General features: G+C 28.2%; 4 protein-coding genes across 6 annotated transcripts in view; 3 read left to right on the top strand and 1 right to left on the bottom strand.

Annotated features, from left to right (window-relative positions):
• LOC127239813 (60S ribosomal protein L7-2-like) overlaps window positions 1-18,986 on the top strand; it is an 81,727-nt gene that overhangs the window by 19,945 nt on the left and 42,796 nt on the right. The gene's annotated exons all lie outside the window — the stretch shown is intronic.
• The window catches only part of LOC127239816 (60S ribosomal protein L7-2-like), an 80,596-nt gene that overhangs the window by 28,214 nt on the left and 33,396 nt on the right, over window positions 1-18,986 (top strand). The gene's annotated exons all lie outside the window — the stretch shown is intronic.
• Window positions 1-18,986, top strand: part of LOC127239821 (membrin-11-like) — an 85,657-nt gene that overhangs the window by 36,453 nt on the left and 30,218 nt on the right. The gene's annotated exons all lie outside the window — the stretch shown is intronic.
• Window positions 5,982-11,018, bottom strand: LOC127239810 (protein SMAX1-LIKE 4-like). Of its 2 annotated transcripts, none has more exons than XM_051258135.1 (3): window positions 9,799-11,018; window positions 8,437-8,539; window positions 5,982-7,376 (listed from the first exon to the last, which is right to left on the bottom strand). In XM_051258135.1, exons 1-3 carry the CDS (start codon window positions 10,935-10,937, stop codon window positions 6,126-6,128), a joined length of 2,493 nt encoding a protein of 830 aa, XP_051114092.1. In that variant the 5' UTR covers window positions 10,938-11,018; the 3' UTR covers window positions 5,982-6,125. The 2 variants fall into 2 exon arrangements, with proteins under 2 accessions (XP_051114092.1, XP_051114093.1); XM_051258136.1 differs by having other exon boundaries at window positions 9,820-11,018.

Genomic DNA, 18,986 nt, shown 5'->3' with positions numbered 1-18,986 from the left:
CATTATGCTTAACGGCTACTTACCTAATATAAAAACTTACAATATATAATACCCTCCTCCTATCTAATCTAATAAAAATTAAAATAATTTCTTTTTTTAATATTATATGTATATATATTTTTATATTTAAATTATATTTTACTACTTCTATAAAAATATAATATTTTATTTGAATATACTGCTACAATTACATATATTTATTTATAATCATTAATTTTATTATATTACTAATGATATTTTAAATAGATTAATAATTTAAAATTTATTTTACTGGTGTATTAAAATTATATTTCCAAAAAATAAAAGAGATAATTTATATAGGACAGATGGATATAGAAAAAGTGGATAAATTTAGTGGGACGGATTGAGTAATATTTTATGTTAAACTATTATATTTTTTAGTATATAAATTATATATTATATATTTTGTACAAAACTATATATATTATTATTTTTTAATATAAATCGAAAACCGTATAAAAAGTTAAGTGGCGATGTGTTGGAGATCAACCTGGGTCACCTGCATGCCAACAGAACCAAGAGAATAAAGCTTTGCAAATACGAAAAAGAAATGTTTTCCTAATTACCATTACCATTACCATTGTATTTATTTATTAGATTTATCTTTATCTCTGTAGATCCATACAGAGTGTCTTCCTTCTCGCCGAACTCTAATTTACTCGGTGTCACGGTCACTTCCACGCCGTCCGGTGCGTGCACTGTCACCTCGTACACGGCATTCGCCTCCTTCCCGACATTTCTTACGCTTCGTTTATACTTCACAACGCTTTTAAAGCCGGAGAAGGCAACCGAGAACGACGGGTAGTTCAAATCCCCTGGAGTTTTCAGCCCGACTGCGTTGCAATCCATGATCGACGAATCTTTCGTGAATGCCGTAATTTGCTGCGCATTGTACCTGATGCTGCACAAAAACGCGACGTATTTTTGGGTATCGATGTCGTAGATCAGGCCGGGATTCGTTGCTCGGTTTGGATCGACGTGGCCCGAGAACGGATTGGACACGTCCGCGGTGGCGAGGTCCGTTAAATTATTCCCGTTGTTGTCGACGTTGTATGCCGTGGTCATCAATGCTGACTTGATCGGCCGGCGACCACTCAGGGTGGGCCTGTTTCAGCAGCGCCGCCAAGCCGCTGACGTGAGGGCACAACATCGACCTACCGGAGATGATGTTGAATTCGACCTCGCGATTATCGCTGTTGAGAGACGTTGGCCAAACATAGCCGGTCCAGCCAGCGAGAATGTTGACTCCGGGCACGTTCACATCCGGCTTGAGAATCTCGGAGGTTCGGAGGTTTGATAGCTCGGACCACGGCTGGAGAACGAGGCCATGCGCGGCGAAGACGGAGATTTGCTTACAACGGTTCCCCGTGACCTGATAGTCGCGGTGGGATTCAGAGTTGCGTGGACATAAGCTCGGATTTTGTCGCCGCCGATTTCTCCGACCATTGTCGAGGGAATGAAGTGCGGCGAGGAGTTCCTAGCCGGAATCAGGTAAATTTTATTACTAATATAAAAAAAAATAAATTTAAAAATATTTTTACAAAAACATCGTATTGCAAACAAAGTGAAAAAGATTCTAATATGAAACAATCGAAACTCTAACAAATATATAAAAATAATAATAACTAATAAATAAGTAGACTCATATGTACCAAAAAAACATTCTTACTTTTTTTCTTTTTTAATCATTTTTATTAGTTTATTACAAATGTTTATATTGTCGGTTGCCGGCACCAAGAGTTTTATTTAGAGAGAGATAAAAAAATATCTATGAAGTTTTTAAAAATTTAAAATAACTAAAATAAATATAAAATATAATAAAATAATATTTTTATTGGTTATAATAACATAAAATAAAAAAATATATGTGACAAATAAACACTAACTTAATTATCAGAAAAATTTGGGAATAAAATTTAGTAGGTTTTTGGTACGTAACAACTAATTAAGTACGTTTGTGAGATTTATTTTAGTTTTATATTCTTAAAATATTTTTCTAAAACAAAAATGTATTAAATCAAATATATATACTTTTATTTATTATATTATAATGAAATTTAATTTTATATTCAAAATATTATTTCAATATATATATTTACATCAAATCAAATAATTATTTTTATTCAAAATTTGAAATTTAGTTTGATTTGCTCTGCTATTGGTAGTAGTATTAATTGTAGTAGCCTTTGAATACTAAGCTATATGTTTACATTTATTGAATTTTTTGTAAATATTTACATCAAATCAAATAATTATTCTAATTATTTTTTTTATCTAATCGCATAATTTACAATCAATATAATAATATGTTTTTTAAAAACAAAACATTAAATTTATATAAAATAAAAAAAATATTTTAACTTTTATTTCAATATTTCATCAAATAAAAATAGTTAAAATAACATTTTATTACATATATTATATTAACTAATCACACTACTTAACTATATAAACAATTTTTTCTTAAACTCCGTGCAAAAAATAAACGCGACTAATTTCGCAGGACGGAGGGAGTATGAAAATAAAAATTAATTAAAAATTAGAATAAGTATCTTTGTTGTAGGTATAAAATAAAATAGAATGTCATCAATGTTGACGTGGTAGTGGGAGAAAGTGAGGCGGATGGTGAAAAAAAAAATATTTTAAGAATAGAACACAAAATACACCTTAAAACAAAAATACCAAAAAAAAAAAAAAAAAAAACACACACAACAGAAAACACAAAACACAAAACAAACATACCCTGAGTATTATAAAAAGTTTTATTAAAAATTGAAAAAAATATGATAAAATAAATAAGTAAAAATAGTGAAAAATTAATTAATATTTATTAAAATATGAATAATAAAATTTTAAATAAATAAAACTATTTATTATAAATAGATTAGATATAAATTTAAATATGATAACGTAAACACATCTTTAATTTTGAATTTACTGTGGTCACATTTTATGGCAATGACTGGCGGACACAGGAAATATGAGACACTTTTATGCTGTGTTATTTTTATTGTTTTTACTTATTTATTTATTTATTATTATTATTATGATTATTATTATATCGAATCAAATAATTATTTGAATTCAAAATTTTACTATTTAAAAAAAAAAACATCGTAAACAAACACACCGTAAGCTATATTGAAATTTAGTTTGATTTGTTCTGCTATTGGTTGTACAATTAATTGTAGTAAGCTTTGAATACTAAGCTATATGTTTACTTTTATAATTTTTTATAATTATTTTATAGTACATCAAATATTCAATTTAAGTTTTATTATTTTCATTCTTAAAAAATAAAAAATAACAAAATATAATTCTAAATAGAGCTTAACTTATTGTTGATATTTTGAATTATTTTTTTATTAACATTTTAAATAGAAAAAAATTTTAATGGTATAGTTAATTAAATACAAAATAAGTATTCGATAATCGATATTTATAATAAAAAAATTATATTTATAGAAACAGAGAAAATAATAACCATAGCCTCAAAATTGTAAATTAATTATGTTTTTGATTTATATTTTATCGATATAAGTTTTTGGTTTTTGTTCATTCAAACATTTTTTTAAACTAACGTAATTCTCAATATATATTATATGTCTCATAAGAATAGTACTATTTTTTTATTATTATTTTTTGCATATTTAACATTAAAATAATTTTATATTTGTATAATTTATTTCATAAATATAAAGACTAATAAAGATATTTTTATTTTCATAATACTTTGCATTATGTATTAATATAAAATTTAATATTCAAATATCTACGGATATAAAGTCAATGGTAATCTTCTTTAATATATTATATTTTTCGCATAAAATTATTATTCAATACAAAATATTATTTTTAATATTAATGACACGATTCACATATCTCATAGTATAAAATAAATACTTCAAACTAAAATATTAAATAAACACATCCTTTGTAATTTTTAAGTGAAATAATAACTTAATGTGATTTAAGTGTGATAAGTAAATACTCAATTTATCCACTAATAAAAAATATATATTTATTTTGGATTGTAAGTAACTTTAAACCCTATTTTCTTTTCCTATAAATATTTATATTTTATCATCATATTATTACATGTTTGTTTTTTCACTATTTCAAATCAAAATCAATAAATTTACAACAAAAATTAAAGATAAAATCATTTTTACACTGTTTTAACTACCTATTAATATTAAAATATTTAATTTTTTAAACTTTATACCAAAAATAAATATATTTTTTTAAAATGAATGCAATGACTATTTTTTATAAAAAAAAAATAATAAAATCAGAGTTTATAATAAAAAGAATATAGGAAAAAAAAAAAGTAGTGTTGAATTATAAACAAATATATTTTGGGTAGGGCCCTCCAGTGGAAATAGGCCAGGCCAGGTCAGACTTAGCTAAATAGGTTTGACATGTTTTTAAAATATCTTGCCTGTAAGCCTGAAATTTTTTTTAAAGCCTGAGCATGACTTTTTAAAAAGTTTGGTCTGGCCTACAAAACTATTTAAAAGACTACGTAATATTTTTATTTATTTATTTATTTTCAAATTTAGTTAGAAATAAAAAAATAAATAAAGTACATACAATTATTTAATATATATATAAGTTAAAAAATTCTATTTTTTATAATAAAATTATAATTAAAATTATTTAATAAATATTATTATTAGATAGAAAGTTATTTTTAATATATAATAATTATAAATATTTTTATAAAAAAATAATAATATAAATAGGCCAATCTGTTAATTAAAAATATTTTTTTAAGCCTAAGCATATTTTATTTAAATAAAAAAATTTTAAAATTTTTTTGATATGACATTTTTAGTAAATAGATCAGACTAGGTCTGGCCTATTCCCATTCCTACCTGATGCTACTAAAATTAAAACGTCAGCAATTTGGAGGCACAATTAGCTGACTTTTACCAATCATAGCTCCAATAATTAAGGACAATTAAATTATACTATTACCTTGGTCCGATTCTAAAGGCTATATTTACTTTTTGCGTGTTGATATTTGAATATTATTTATTATATCAAATTATAATACAAATCAAGAGAAAATGACAAAAATACTTCTATTAGTGTCTTATAATACATAATACTTAGGGATGTCAAATGGGGCGGGTTAGCCCCGGACCCGGTCTTAATGGGGCGGATTCAGGTCTAAAAAAATTGGTTCGTGCCGGGTTGTGGATTTTGAGTTTTAGACCCGGCCGGGTTCGGGACGGGTTACGGGTTTTACTATAAACCCGCCCCACCCGGACCCGGACCCGGACCCAGATCCGGATCCGAACCCGAATATTTTAATAATTATTATAATTTATTTATATTTTTATACAATATAAATTATATTGTTTTTTTATTTGAAAAATTTTAAATATAAAATACAACTTTAATTATAAATCAAATTTATGTTCTCATTTGTTTATCCTACAATTTTCTTTATATTTGTGACTACTGCTGAACGTCATCACTACGAACTATCATCAATATTTTTGATTGTTCTTATTTTTAGAACTATAATCTTTTAGTACTTTGACACATATTTTTTTTTATTAAATTATTTTTTTTAAAAAAAATTATTTTATTCTTTAAGAAAAAAACGGATTTGTCGGGTTGACCCCGAACCCGGACAGGACGGGTCCTGGGGCCGGGTTGAAGTGGGATGGGGCGGGTCTTGGGTCTTAATATTTTTTAGTGGGGCGGATCCCGGGGCCTGCAAAATTCTTCCCGAACCCGCTCCGTTGACATCCCTAAATGTAATGACATTTGTACAAAAAAATTATATCAATATAAAAATATTTTTAATATTGAGTACAATGACGCAAAATGTGAATGTAATCCTTAGAGGCGAATGGATGGAGTATTTCCTCGTCCCACTGAAAGTATCCATATTAACGTAGATATGATAATTTAAATAAAATATAATTAGTAGATAATTTAAATTATATAAATATAAGGATATTTTTAATGTTAAGTACGCAAAAGATAAATGAGACTCTTAGAACGTGACGAAAGACAACTTCCCTTATATCCAATTCCCTTAAATACAGAACAGAGAGATTGTGCCCTGTTTGTTTGTTTGTGAGATTTCAGTCCGCCAACAAAACAGGAATCCTTTTAGGAAGACAACTTCCCTTATATCCAATTCCAATTTGTCGTCCCTTCCCTCCCAAACACACCCTAACAACACTCCTACCATTCCCTCCCTCACTAACCATACCTAAGCTCCTCCCCAAGACCTTCTCTATCCATTCCTCCACCACGGCGCCACCGCCGCCCCACATTTCCGACCACCGGAAAACCTCGTCCACCACCGCCTCCTCGACATCCAAGAAAACCGCCTTGTTGCCGCAAGCACATTCGAATTTCGATCGCAGCGCTCGCTTTGCCCGCTTGCGATCATCGTCGAACCTATTGAAAAAGATCTGAGTTTCGATGGTTTTAAGGAACGCTAACGGAGAACTATGTTGTCCCGTTACCGTCGGCTCGCGCATCACATCGCTCGATATCGGGCTATAGTTTTCGTTGTCGTCTATGTTGTCATCGTCAGCTATTACATTGAGGTCGAGGTCGAGGACGAGGCCGACACTTTTCTCAACCTCGACTTCATCGATTTTGTCGCACCTCCTCGGACACTTCCACGCCCTAATTGCCGCGTCATCTCGATTCATCTTTCTTTTAAGACTTGGATTTGAATATTTCGTTTTACAGACAATGAGTTTCATCGAAATGACAGTCGATTCTACATCGTCATCCCCAAACTTATTACACCACGTGTCATAATCGCCGTCGCCGTATATTGTCAATATAAATATAACACGTGTCCACGTACGACGCTTTCGCCCCTCCAAAATATCGGCGAGAAACCTAAGAAACCCGGGATCAGCCGAATCGACATTTTCGACCAACACGATGAGCTTTCCGACGCTCCGCAACGCCATTTCGAGCGCGGCCGAGTTCTCGAACACCGTAAACAGGCAATTATTCTTCGGGTCCAAACGGAATAAAAAATCCGAAGAACCGAATACCGCCTTTGCTATTCCGACGGCTAATTTTCGTTTTCCGACAATATCGTTCCCCCGAATTAACATCCACGTATCTTGTCGACGATCGTAACCGTCCATCAATGCGGTCGCTATCGACGGTATCGATTCGATTTGCCACGGAATGCTCTCTCTAAGCGTCCCGACAATATCCTCTTCGACTCGGTCGCAATCGCATTCGCGATGTGTTCCGAGGGTCAACACTGTATCTGCCGCCTTGTATTTATTAGGACAACGTGAGCGGTACGATGAAGGAATGTAGCGATGGCTTCGATTTTCTTCATGAAGTAATATCTCCTGAATTTAGTTACACATATGTATAAACACATTAAAAGGTCTACAAATTTAACTTCACTTCATTGGGTTTGTTTGGTTGTGTTTTTTAACTTTATTTGAAATAATGTGTTAGATCTGCCATTTTCTTTTTTCAATTAGTATGTGAATGTGATATTTTATACTTTATTAGAAAATTAATAGTATATTTTTAATAAAAATTATGTTGATAAATAATATTGATTTGAATTTAAAATAGTAACAAAATAAAACCCATCAATTAAAGGTTCTTTGCTTATATTTTGAATTTATTTTTCATATTGTTTAGAAACTAAATTACATATTTTTTATTAAAAATCTTAACTGTCTCACCAGTTGATCTACAAAAATCTGATTATTAAAATGTTTGTGTTTAGTTTTAAGTGTTATATATAAAAATAAATAAAAAAATAATTCAGTAATACTTCCTCCGTCTCTTAACAATCTATCTATTTTTCTATTTTGGTCCGTCCCATAACAAAGTATTTATTTCTTTTTTTTTTTTTTAGTAATTGTATTATCTACCTAATATTACAAATATTATTCCAATTTACAATATATTACACAAATGTCACTACCTTTATATCATATAATACTAATATGGTTAATTTAGTCTTTTTACATTTATTTCTACTTTATTCCAATATAATACTAATATTTTTAAAACTTCGTGCAAAAAACAAATAGATATATAGATATGAGACGGAGGAAGTATAATAAATGAAATGTTTAATTCTTTTAATTGAATTATTGATTTTATTTTTTGATAATGTATAATTGTTGTATGTACATATATTAAAATTTGTTAGCTTTTTTCACTAATACTACTTAAGAATTATGACTAAACTTGTTCTATTGGTGAACGGAGATATGTAATTTAATTAAGAGTATGTTTGTTTTGTCAAATAGTTTAAAATAATATTATAATTTTTTATTTTAGATAGAAAATTCTGTAAATAATATAAAATAATAATTATTTAATATTGTTTTGTTTTTTTTTAAAAAAAAGAATAAATCCTAAATATTTTATACCCAAAATATATACCTTGTTGAAAAGGGAAGTGCTAGAATAGTTGGGACAACATGGAAGTAGGCCACTGTCGTCTTCTTCCTTGGGAATAATTACAAAACCTTTAGGTTTTAAGATACTGCACAACATTCAGAATTATGAAATTAAGATTTACTATATTTTTTTATTTGAATTTGAATTTAAATTTAAATAATATTTTATAAAAATAAATAATATATTTTATTAAAACCATACAAACGAATAGTAAATACAGTAAGTTGAAATACAAACCAAACAAATCCATGAATCGCAAGAAAGATCTGTAAGATTCATTTAAAGGAATAATTCTATTTTAAATGAATAATTATAGTAATCATCTGATTTCAAATTATTATTATTATTATTATTATTGTTATTATTATTATTATTATTATTATTTAATTTTGATATTATAATTAATAATATAAAGTGTTGATATATATATATGTGTTTATATCAGTATTTTTTTTGTCTGAGTACCAAGCTATTAAGTGTTTGTTTGAGTTTTTATTATAATTTTTTTTAGGTATCAATAGTAATTTGAATTTTATATTTAGTGTATGTAAATAATAGTATTCCATCTGTCCCAAAACTATAGTCTTAATTGGGTTGGGTACGAGATTTAAAGAATATTAATACTATATTGATAGTTAGTAAAAAATATAGATAAAAAGACTTTTTTGGCCCAGCGAATGTATTAGTGTAAAAAGCAATGACAATTGTGTAATAAAAATGAAAAAGTATGGATAATTTTATGGTGATATGGTTATTTATGGAAATAAGATTATTGTTTTGGGACGGACAAAAATAGTAAATAAGACTATTGTATTGAAACGGAGGAAGTATAATTTATAAAAAGTTATAAAAAATAGTAAAGTAAAGAATTTGAAATCAAGTAAATTGGTGCTTATATGTCCTAATATTAAATGTTTTCTATGTTAAAATTACGTTAAGAAATATGTTTTGAAAAATATTTTGGAGTTTTAAGTTGATTAGGAAATATGAAAAAAAAAAATAGAATAAAAAAAATGTTTGATATAATATAAATAGGTAATGAATATGATATTTTTAAATAAAAATTTGGCATTTGATAAGTATTTTTTAAAAGAAATGCTAGACCAATGTTTATTTGTAGGTTTGAATTTTTTGTTTGAATTTTTTTAAATATTTAAAATTTAAAATTGAATAATTATTTGATATGATATAAGTTAATATTGTCATACTAATGTGATTTTTAAATATAAAATATTATTTTAGTATAATATAGAAAATAAAAAATAATTATTTTATAATAAAAATATATGAAAATTCGATTATAAAAATATATATAAGATATCTCATAGATATGTCATTACTAACCATGCAACTTTAGGAGTCAACCTTAATCCCATCGAAGGAATCGACAGTGTCTCGAGATTCCACTGCAAATCCAGCGGAGGATTCCTCTTCTTGCACTTCATATACGTATCGTAGCCGGCGGCCGCCATTAACGACACCTTCGAGCTTCCTGCACCACTGTAGTAATATTTACACCATCGAAGGAGCTTTTCTATCTCTGCAATCAAATGGCCGATGACACCATTGTCGCTTCCATCCACCGCCGCCCATTCAAGGTTTCCGACGTAGGCGATGACTCTCGGGCACGGCGGCGATGCGGCGGAGGTTTCGATTCTTCTTTTGAGGTCGACGACGGCGGCGGATACTTCCTCTTTGGTCATGAATCTCAGTTGAAGTGAAGAAAGGGGGAATTTTATCAGTTTGAAGTCGCCGGAAATGTCGCCGCAGGCGAGGTCGGAAACGGCGGATTCCGCCGTGGAAATTGTGTCTGCAACTATGACGGTGTTTCTGAGAAATATTTGTAGGATTGAATTTTTAAAATTAGAATTTTTGGGGAATTGGGGATTTTGGATGAAATTAGGGTTTTGGGGAAATTGGGAGAAATTAAAATTAGGGTTATTGGGGGATTTTGGAGAGGAATGGAATCCGCCCGAGAAATTCTCGACGGCGAATTTGACGGCGGCGCTGGAGAATCCGGCCGCCGTCAAGACGCGGCTGACGCCGGGATCATCAAGAACGGAGATTATCAGTTGCTGCAATTCCACGGCGGCGATCGGTGGCAGGTGGTGGTGGTGGTGGTCGGCGCAGCCTCTTCTCCGGTGGGCCTGAGCTCTTTTCAGGGCGGCGATAAGAGCGTTGGACATTGACGGCGTCCATGCGTGGTGGTGGAGCGCCGCCGGAGGCGCGTGGAGGCGGTTGAGGGCAACGTTGAAGCAGAGGTCAAGGGCTCGGCATTGGTGCGGCGGCGGCGACGGCGGCGATTGGGATTTGAGGCAGGCGGCGCGGAGGGGACTGGCGGCGGGAGTGAGGAGAGTGGCGGCGACATGGAGCGGAGTGAGCTTCGCGTGGCGGCGCCGCCGTGCGAGAGCGAGAGAGTGTTTGAGGACGGCGGCGGACTCCGGCGAGAGTGTCGGCTGCGCCGCCGCGGCTACCGAACGCATAATAAGTTTAGGTACTTACGGATTTTATTACTCACTAACTTTTTTGCGTTAAAAGAAATGATTTTTGTGCAATGATATCATCGGCCGCAATAAGGTAATAAATATACGCTCAGGAACTAGCTAGGGCCTGTTGTTTAAAGGGTATGTAGGGCCGGGACTTCAGATCCCACAACGTGAAAATTAATTAGGCCATCTTGTTTGGAGGTTCTTTTTTTTTTAAAAAAAAAAGAATTACTATTAGTCAATTTTATTTTTTTGAACAGATACAATCAAATTTTTATTTTTACTTTTTATATTATATGAAAAAATTAAATTTTTATTTAAAATATTATATTAAAAAATCTCTGGAAGAATTTTACAACGGAATAATTCCTTGCAAACTTGAAACGGCTAAGGTCTAATTTCATCTGTTGCTAGGGACATATTGTAAAACTATGGAAGTCCACGATCGGGTGTTTTTTGGGGGGATTTTTTCAAAAATTTACTATTTATTTAAGTTTTATTTTTTTTTAAAAAAAAAAAAATTAAATCAATTTCTTATTTTTTATTTTTTATATTATATTAAAAATTAATTTTATATTCAAAATATTACATTAACACCTATTTATATCACTTTATACAATTATTTCAATTCAAATTTTTACTATTCAAATTACAACTCAAAATTCAAACTCCTAAACAATCACACCCGAGAAAAATATGTGTGTTCACACATGGTTCGTCTAGTGTGATTTTTCCATCGGGCTTAATTTGCAGGGTATTATATTCGATCGGGGTTTACTCAGTGCGCACTTTCGGGTAGCAGCAGCGGATTCTCTCATCATAAAATATATATATATATATATGTGTGTGTTTGTGTGAATGCCGCTTTATGAAAGAATTAACTTTAAAATCTTTTTTGATGTCTTTTAGGATTTGTCAAATGATTTGGTTTGGTTGTCCCACGACAAATATTCAAGAAAAGCAACACTATTATTTCAACCTACTTTACATATATATATATATATATATATCATCTGCTGATCCAATTAAATTCGCATGGTCAGGTCAATATATCAAATAAAGACATAATATATATTTTTGTATAACACAATATATATTGAAGCATAAATATGTTATTATAGTATATAATATAGTTGATTATCTCTATGTGATATGGTGACACGATCAAATCAACACTATACTGATTTGATTGAGTCAACATCGGATCCGCAGTCTAAATTATATTACCTATGTCCGGCTCTAAGTGTTTCATCTATTTTTTGTGTATTGATCTTTGAATATTAATTATTATATGAAAATGTAGTACAAATAAAAAAAAATAACAAAAATACTTATATTAGTGTCTTATAATACTTTTATAATGACATTATGCAATTATACAAATATAAAAATATTTTTAATGATAAATACAATAACACAAAAGATAAATGAGACCATTAAAGCCGGACGAAAGAAATATATAATATACTCCAAACTAGTATCAATTTGTACAAGCCCAATTTTTACGTGTATATTTTTTTAATATTAGTATTATATATGTATATAGTGGAATATAACAATAAGTATACAATTTTTATACCTAATTTTTTTTTTATATCTAGTAAATTATGTTGATGACATTATTATAATGCTTCTTCCTATTGAAAATATTATTTTGAATTTTATAGTAAATTAAAAAATAATTGTATTATAATGGTTATTGAAAATGAAAATGTGTAGAATAATTATGATATTTTTGTCCGTTATATATTATTGTAATTTATATAAAAAAATTAATACTCCCTCCATCCCACATACTATGTCCACGTTGCCGTTTCTGTCCATCCCACATACCATGTCACTTTCATTTTTTGAAAAATGATTACACACTTTAATCTCATTTTAAATTTTTTAATTTTGTTTTTTTAAATTTTAATTAAACTAATTAGTTATTTTAATTTTAAGTTATGATTATTAATATTATCGGATAATTATTTTCACTAATATATTCTTAATTATCCACTAATTACACCCTTCCTAAAATACAGTGTCTATAGTGTAGCAGACACGGTATGTGAGACGGAGGGAGTAGTATTTTAGAAAATAGAAATTTATAAATAAATATTTTGAAATTTTTTAGAAAATAAGTTAATACATACTATATATTCATATTGTCTTTAATTTCTTTTGCTTTTACCTTTAATTTTCATTCTTTTTCACACTTTACTCACTTTTATTCTTTATCGGGATCAACAAAAAAAAGAAACAACACCCCATCTCCTTTTATTTATATATATTTTTAATAAATGATATCTTTATATATATATATTGTTGTTGTTATTATTATTATTATTATTATTATTATTATTATTTTATTGTTGTATAAGTGTTTGCATTTGTTTTTAAAATTTATTTTTTACTATTATAAATTCCGTCCGTGTTATATATGTGTTTGCTTTTTCACGGAGTTTTAGAAATATTAGTATTATATTGAGATATAATAAAAAAATAAAGTAAAAATGACTAAAATAACCTTATTAATATTGTGTGATATAAAGATAATGGCATTTGTGTAATACATCGTAAGTTGTAAGGGTATTTGTAATGTTAGGTAGATAGTACAATTACTAAAAAAGAAAATGGAGACTTTGTTATGGGACGGACTAAAATGAAAAAATAGATACTTTGTAATGGGACGGAGGGAGTAATTATTTTTATTAATACACTTTGTAATTACTTGTTAATTATAATTTATCTAAATTATCGTATTTACAGTAGTAAGCCTATATATAGAGATTTTGATTTTGGATTTTAATTTTGAATTGAAATAGTTATTTGATGTGATATAAATATGTATTTATGTGATTTTTAATGTAAAATTAAATTTTAGTGTAATATAATAAATGAATATTAGGTGTTTAATTTGATATTTTTTAAGGTGAAAAATTATTGAAATAGTAAAATAAAAACCAAAGTTGCACAAGTAAACACACCCATTATGTTTTTTGGGGTTTAAATTTTGAGCTAGAATTTAAATAGTAAAAATTTTGTATTTAAATAGTTGTATGATGTGATATAAATAGATATTGATGTGATATTTTGAATGTAAAATTAATTTTTAGTATAATATAAAAAAATAAAAAATAAATATTTAATTTGAATTTTTAGGAAAAAAAAAATGTGATAAACAGTGAATTTAAAATTTAATTCGCAAACAAACACACCCTGCTGTAAAATAGTTTAGTGGGACCAGACAACATCATTAGTGCCACTTCAGCTCAGATCCCAATGGCCAAAAAAGTAGTTAATTATTATTTTTATTTATTTATCATAAAATTTGTTACTACTTTAAAAAATAAAATAAAATAAAATTAATCAACGCAATCTTTTTTCTTTTTTTCGCAATTCATTCTTTTCCTATACTATTATTCACTTTTTGTCTTGTTGAAATTGACTGCTTATCATGCACGCCTTTCCCCGTATTTTAGCTTTATTATTATTATTCCTCTACCCGTTCTAGCTAATTTGGGCGTGTTAATATAGATACAAAAATTTAGATAAATTATAATTAGTAAGTAATTAAAATATATTAGTAAAAATAATTATTATATATTAAAAATAATTATAAATTAAGATTAAAATAACTAAGGTGGCGTTTGGTACAGAGAATGGAATTCTAGAGAAATTAGAGTAGAGAATAGAATTGGAGAGAAAGGGAATTAAGAAAAGAATGAGAATTAATTCTCTTCTTTGGTAGAATAGAGAATTCAGTTGAGAAATATAAAAAAAATGAATGGATCGGACAAGAATAAATGATTAATCTAACAAAAAAAAGTTTTAGCAAGTGAGAATCATGAAAAAAATATTTATGGTGACTTTTTTTAAAACAAAAAATTATAAATTATATAAGAAGTTTTGTAAGATATATTTTAGTATAAATTTTTGTAAAAAATTAAATACTTGAATGATAAATTAAAAATAATTTTTGTAAAACTGAAATAATATAATATAAATAATTATAAAAATTAAATAATAAAAAAAGAATAAAAAAAATAAAAATATATATACTGGAACATCATTTCTCTCTATTTCTCTGAATATAGGAGAGAAATGAAAATAGAGAAATGAAAATGATTTATTTCTCAACTTTCATTTCTTTGACTCAAACAAACAAGAGAAATGGAAATGTACCAAACACACCCTAAATACTTTAATTTAAATTAAAAAATATTATAAACTATAAAGTTTAAAATGTAATTAAAATACTCCCTCCGTCCTATAACAAAGTATCCATTTTTTTATTTTAGTACGTCCGATAACAAAGTATCTATTTCATTTTTCAGTAACTGTATTATCTACCTAATATTACAAATACCCTTATAATTTACAATATATTACACAAATGTCATTACCTTTATATCACACATACTAATAAGGTTATTTTAGTCATTTCTATTTTATTCCTGCTATATCCCAATATAATACTAATATTTCTAAAACTACGTGCAAAAAAGCAAATGAATATTTAGTTCCGGGATGGAGAGAGTATATAATTATATTTTCAAAAAAAGAAATGACAAGTTATGTGGGACATACGAAAATAGATAATAGAGACAAATTATGCGGGATGGAGGAAATATTATTATTATGATTATTGTTAATTATCCTATGCAGCACGAATAATTTCTATGATGTGTTTGGTTTGGTTATTAGACAGCGACTAAAATCACATACTGGAATCTATATTTTCTCTGCTAATTAGCCCTTTGTTTGTGGGTTTGGATTTTTGGATTTGAATAGTAAAAAATTAAATTTAAATAGTTGTTTGATATTATATAAATAGATTGATATTTTGAATGTAAAATAAATTTGTAATATAATATATATAAAAAAATTAATTATTTGATTTGATTTAAAAAAAAAAAAAAAAAAAAAAAAAAAAAAAAAAAAACACAAGTGAAGAGTGTGTGTGTTTGAACTTTGAAGAGTGTGAGAAGAAGATCGTATCTGGGAAAGAAACAAGTGAAGAAGATAACGCATGCCTACATGATCTTTCACGCTCACAACTTATATATATATATTTCAATTTTTTATTTTCTTTTTTGGGTTGTCGGCTTGACTTTTAGGTTGGATTTGTTTAAGGATTTTAATAAAAAATTCACTATTTAACTATTTTTTCTCAAAAAAAAAATAAAAATATATTAAAAAGGTGTTTGGTTTGGATGTTAAATTAAAATTATTTCTCCCTCCATCCCCGTTGGAAGGGTGGCGTTTGCTTTTTGTACGTAAATTTTTTAATATTAGTATTATATTTGATTGTAAGTTGAAAGGGTATTTATTATGTGAAGTAGGTAGTACAATTACTAAATTACGAAATGATACCATTCTTTTGGGACGGACGAAAATGAAAAATGGTAACCTTTCAATGGAACGGAAGGAGTATTATTATAATAATAATAATAATAATTATTATTATTATTATTATTATTATTGAGTTAATACGGTTTCAAATAAAACTATACATTTTCTGTCCATTAAAAGAATTGGTCTATTTGGATTAGGCACAATTTTTTTTTTTTTTTTTTTAAATAATGATAAATAAAAAAGGTAGTTGGATTTAAAAGTTTAGTTATAAATCAAATGAAATAAAGAGAGAGAATAAAATAAAATAAAATAACGATATTTTATTATAAATAATTATTAAATAGAATGTAATAATTAAATATTAATTTATTAATTTTGACAAAATTAATAATACAATAAATTTAGAGAAATAATACTATATATATAGATATATATTTTTAAACCATAATTCAAATCAAAACCTCAATCACAACCCAAAATCAAACATAACCTTAAATAAATGGGTGTGTTTTTGTTGTAATATTCAAACCAAAAAACAATATTATTCATGAAAAAATATACTATTATATTTTTCTCACAAAATATTATATCAAAATACTAAAAAAAAATAATAAATCAACACAACAAACAAACTCTTATATTATAGGCAAATTTCAAGTAAAAAATAATAATCCTTCCTATTTTTTTAAAATGCTTTAGTAAAAAAAAAAAAATTTCCTCCGTCCCATAACTAAATATCAATTTACTGTTTACACGGAATTTTATACATATTAGTATTATATTGATATACAGTAGAAATAAAGTAACAATAACTAAAATAATTTTATTAGTATTGAATTATATAAAAGTAATGACATTTGTGTAATATATTGTAAGTTGTAAGGATATTTGTAATACTCCCTCCATCCCAAACACCCTGCGATATTTCCTTTTTGGTATGTCCCAAACACCCTGCAATATTTCCAAAATAGGAAATAGTTAATTATACTTAATCTCTACCTCACACTTTATCCACTCATATCATACAAATAAAATAAAATAAAATAAAATATATATTTCTCTTTCCATCAGTTCACCTAATTTCTAAATTATTCTATTTAATACTACCCACCTAAAAATCTGTGCCAAAAAGCAAATGTTGCACTTTGTTTGGGACGGAGGGAGTATTACGTAAATAATACAGTTACTAAAAAAAATAGATACTTTATTGTAGGACATACCAAAATTTTTAAAAAAATAAATAATTTGTTAAGAAACCGAGAAAATATATGTTTTGAAATATAAACCTACAATCCATATTAAAATATTTTTTACAACAAATACCAAAAATAAATGAGCCCATCCTAAATTATTTAGGTTGCATTTTGAAAGCAAATAAGTAAAGTTAACAAAGGGGTAGCCAGTCTAGTCCATTGAGTTTTATAGAGTTAAATCGTAATTATATTTTAAAATTTAGAACAACCTTAGTTGGGCCATCGGGCGGGCCTAGCCCATCAAATATATTTAAAAAGATATATTTCCTAGTTTAAAATAATAGTTTTATTTTGTCATTTTTTTAACACAATAATTCAATTTCTATTTTTGGTAGTTAGTTTCCCATCTTTTTACAAAATTATCCCATTCTTTTAAAAATAATTATATAAAGTATGGTACTTTGGTCTTTTAGAAATATTTTTACAGTCGCTGTCAATATAATACTATTATTATTTAATTTCTGCATTCATCCCAAATGTCCATGTTGTTTTGGGACGGAGGGAGTACCGTTTAAACAAAGGTTTTTAGAGACTTTTGAAAATTTGAAAACCTAAAAAAAAAAAAAAAGTAAAAATTAGAATTTGATTTGATATTTTACGAAATAAAAAGTATATTAAATATGATACTTTTAAAAAAAATAAATAATGCTAAATAAATAAAAGATGATTGTGTAAACTACTTTGGTTTAAAGTAGTATGAAAACTACAAATGAATTACTACCTCCGTCCAATTTCTATTGTCCTAAAGTATATTTGCACGGTTTTTTTAGGTGATTGACTTTTTGTTATGAATAGACAAATTTGGCCTTAATTGTATGGTAGAGATTTAAAGTAATAAATGAATTAAGAGTAAAAATGTAAAATTTGTGTTTAAAAAAAGAAATAAGACAATCGTTGTTGGACGTCCCAAATAAGAAAATAGGACATTAATTTGTGGACGGAGGGAATATTACAATCCCACATGATAGTTTTCCGTCCTACGGGCCGGTGGGGCCCACACCGAAGCGTATACCGAGCTATGGCCTTTCCATGTCAGCACCAACAAATCCTCGACTCTCTTAGATCCCCAACCGCTCGAATGTTCTTCGAGCAACACTTTAACCTCCTTAACAGTCTCGTCATCGAACGGGACACTCACGAACCCCTTACTACGCATTCTTTGTAATAACTTGGCCCCCGACTCGGGCCTTTCGATCCTCTGAGGCCCCTCGTAGCCGATCATGTTCTGAATCCTATGACCGATGTCCGATTCGTACTCTATCCTTTGGATACTATTTCTCGGTAATAAACCATTCAACGCATCGAAAGAAATCCACGTGTAATCGAGACACATGGAAATTCTCGACGTGAGTCCACTTATTGCACTGAGATCGCAATCCTCGTCGACAACCGTCACTATTAAGGGATTTAGGATTTTGACCAAATTAAGGAATGAGTCACGGCACGATGT

The sequence above is a fragment of the Andrographis paniculata genome, unplaced genomic scaffold, assembly GCF_009805555.1.
Source record: "Andrographis paniculata isolate CXL003 unplaced genomic scaffold, ASM980555v1 Contig78END, whole genome shotgun sequence".
In the NCBI taxonomy this organism is placed as follows: Eukaryota; Viridiplantae; Streptophyta; class Magnoliopsida; order Lamiales; family Acanthaceae; genus Andrographis; species Andrographis paniculata.
This window is presented reverse-complemented; position numbering and strand designations above follow the sequence as displayed.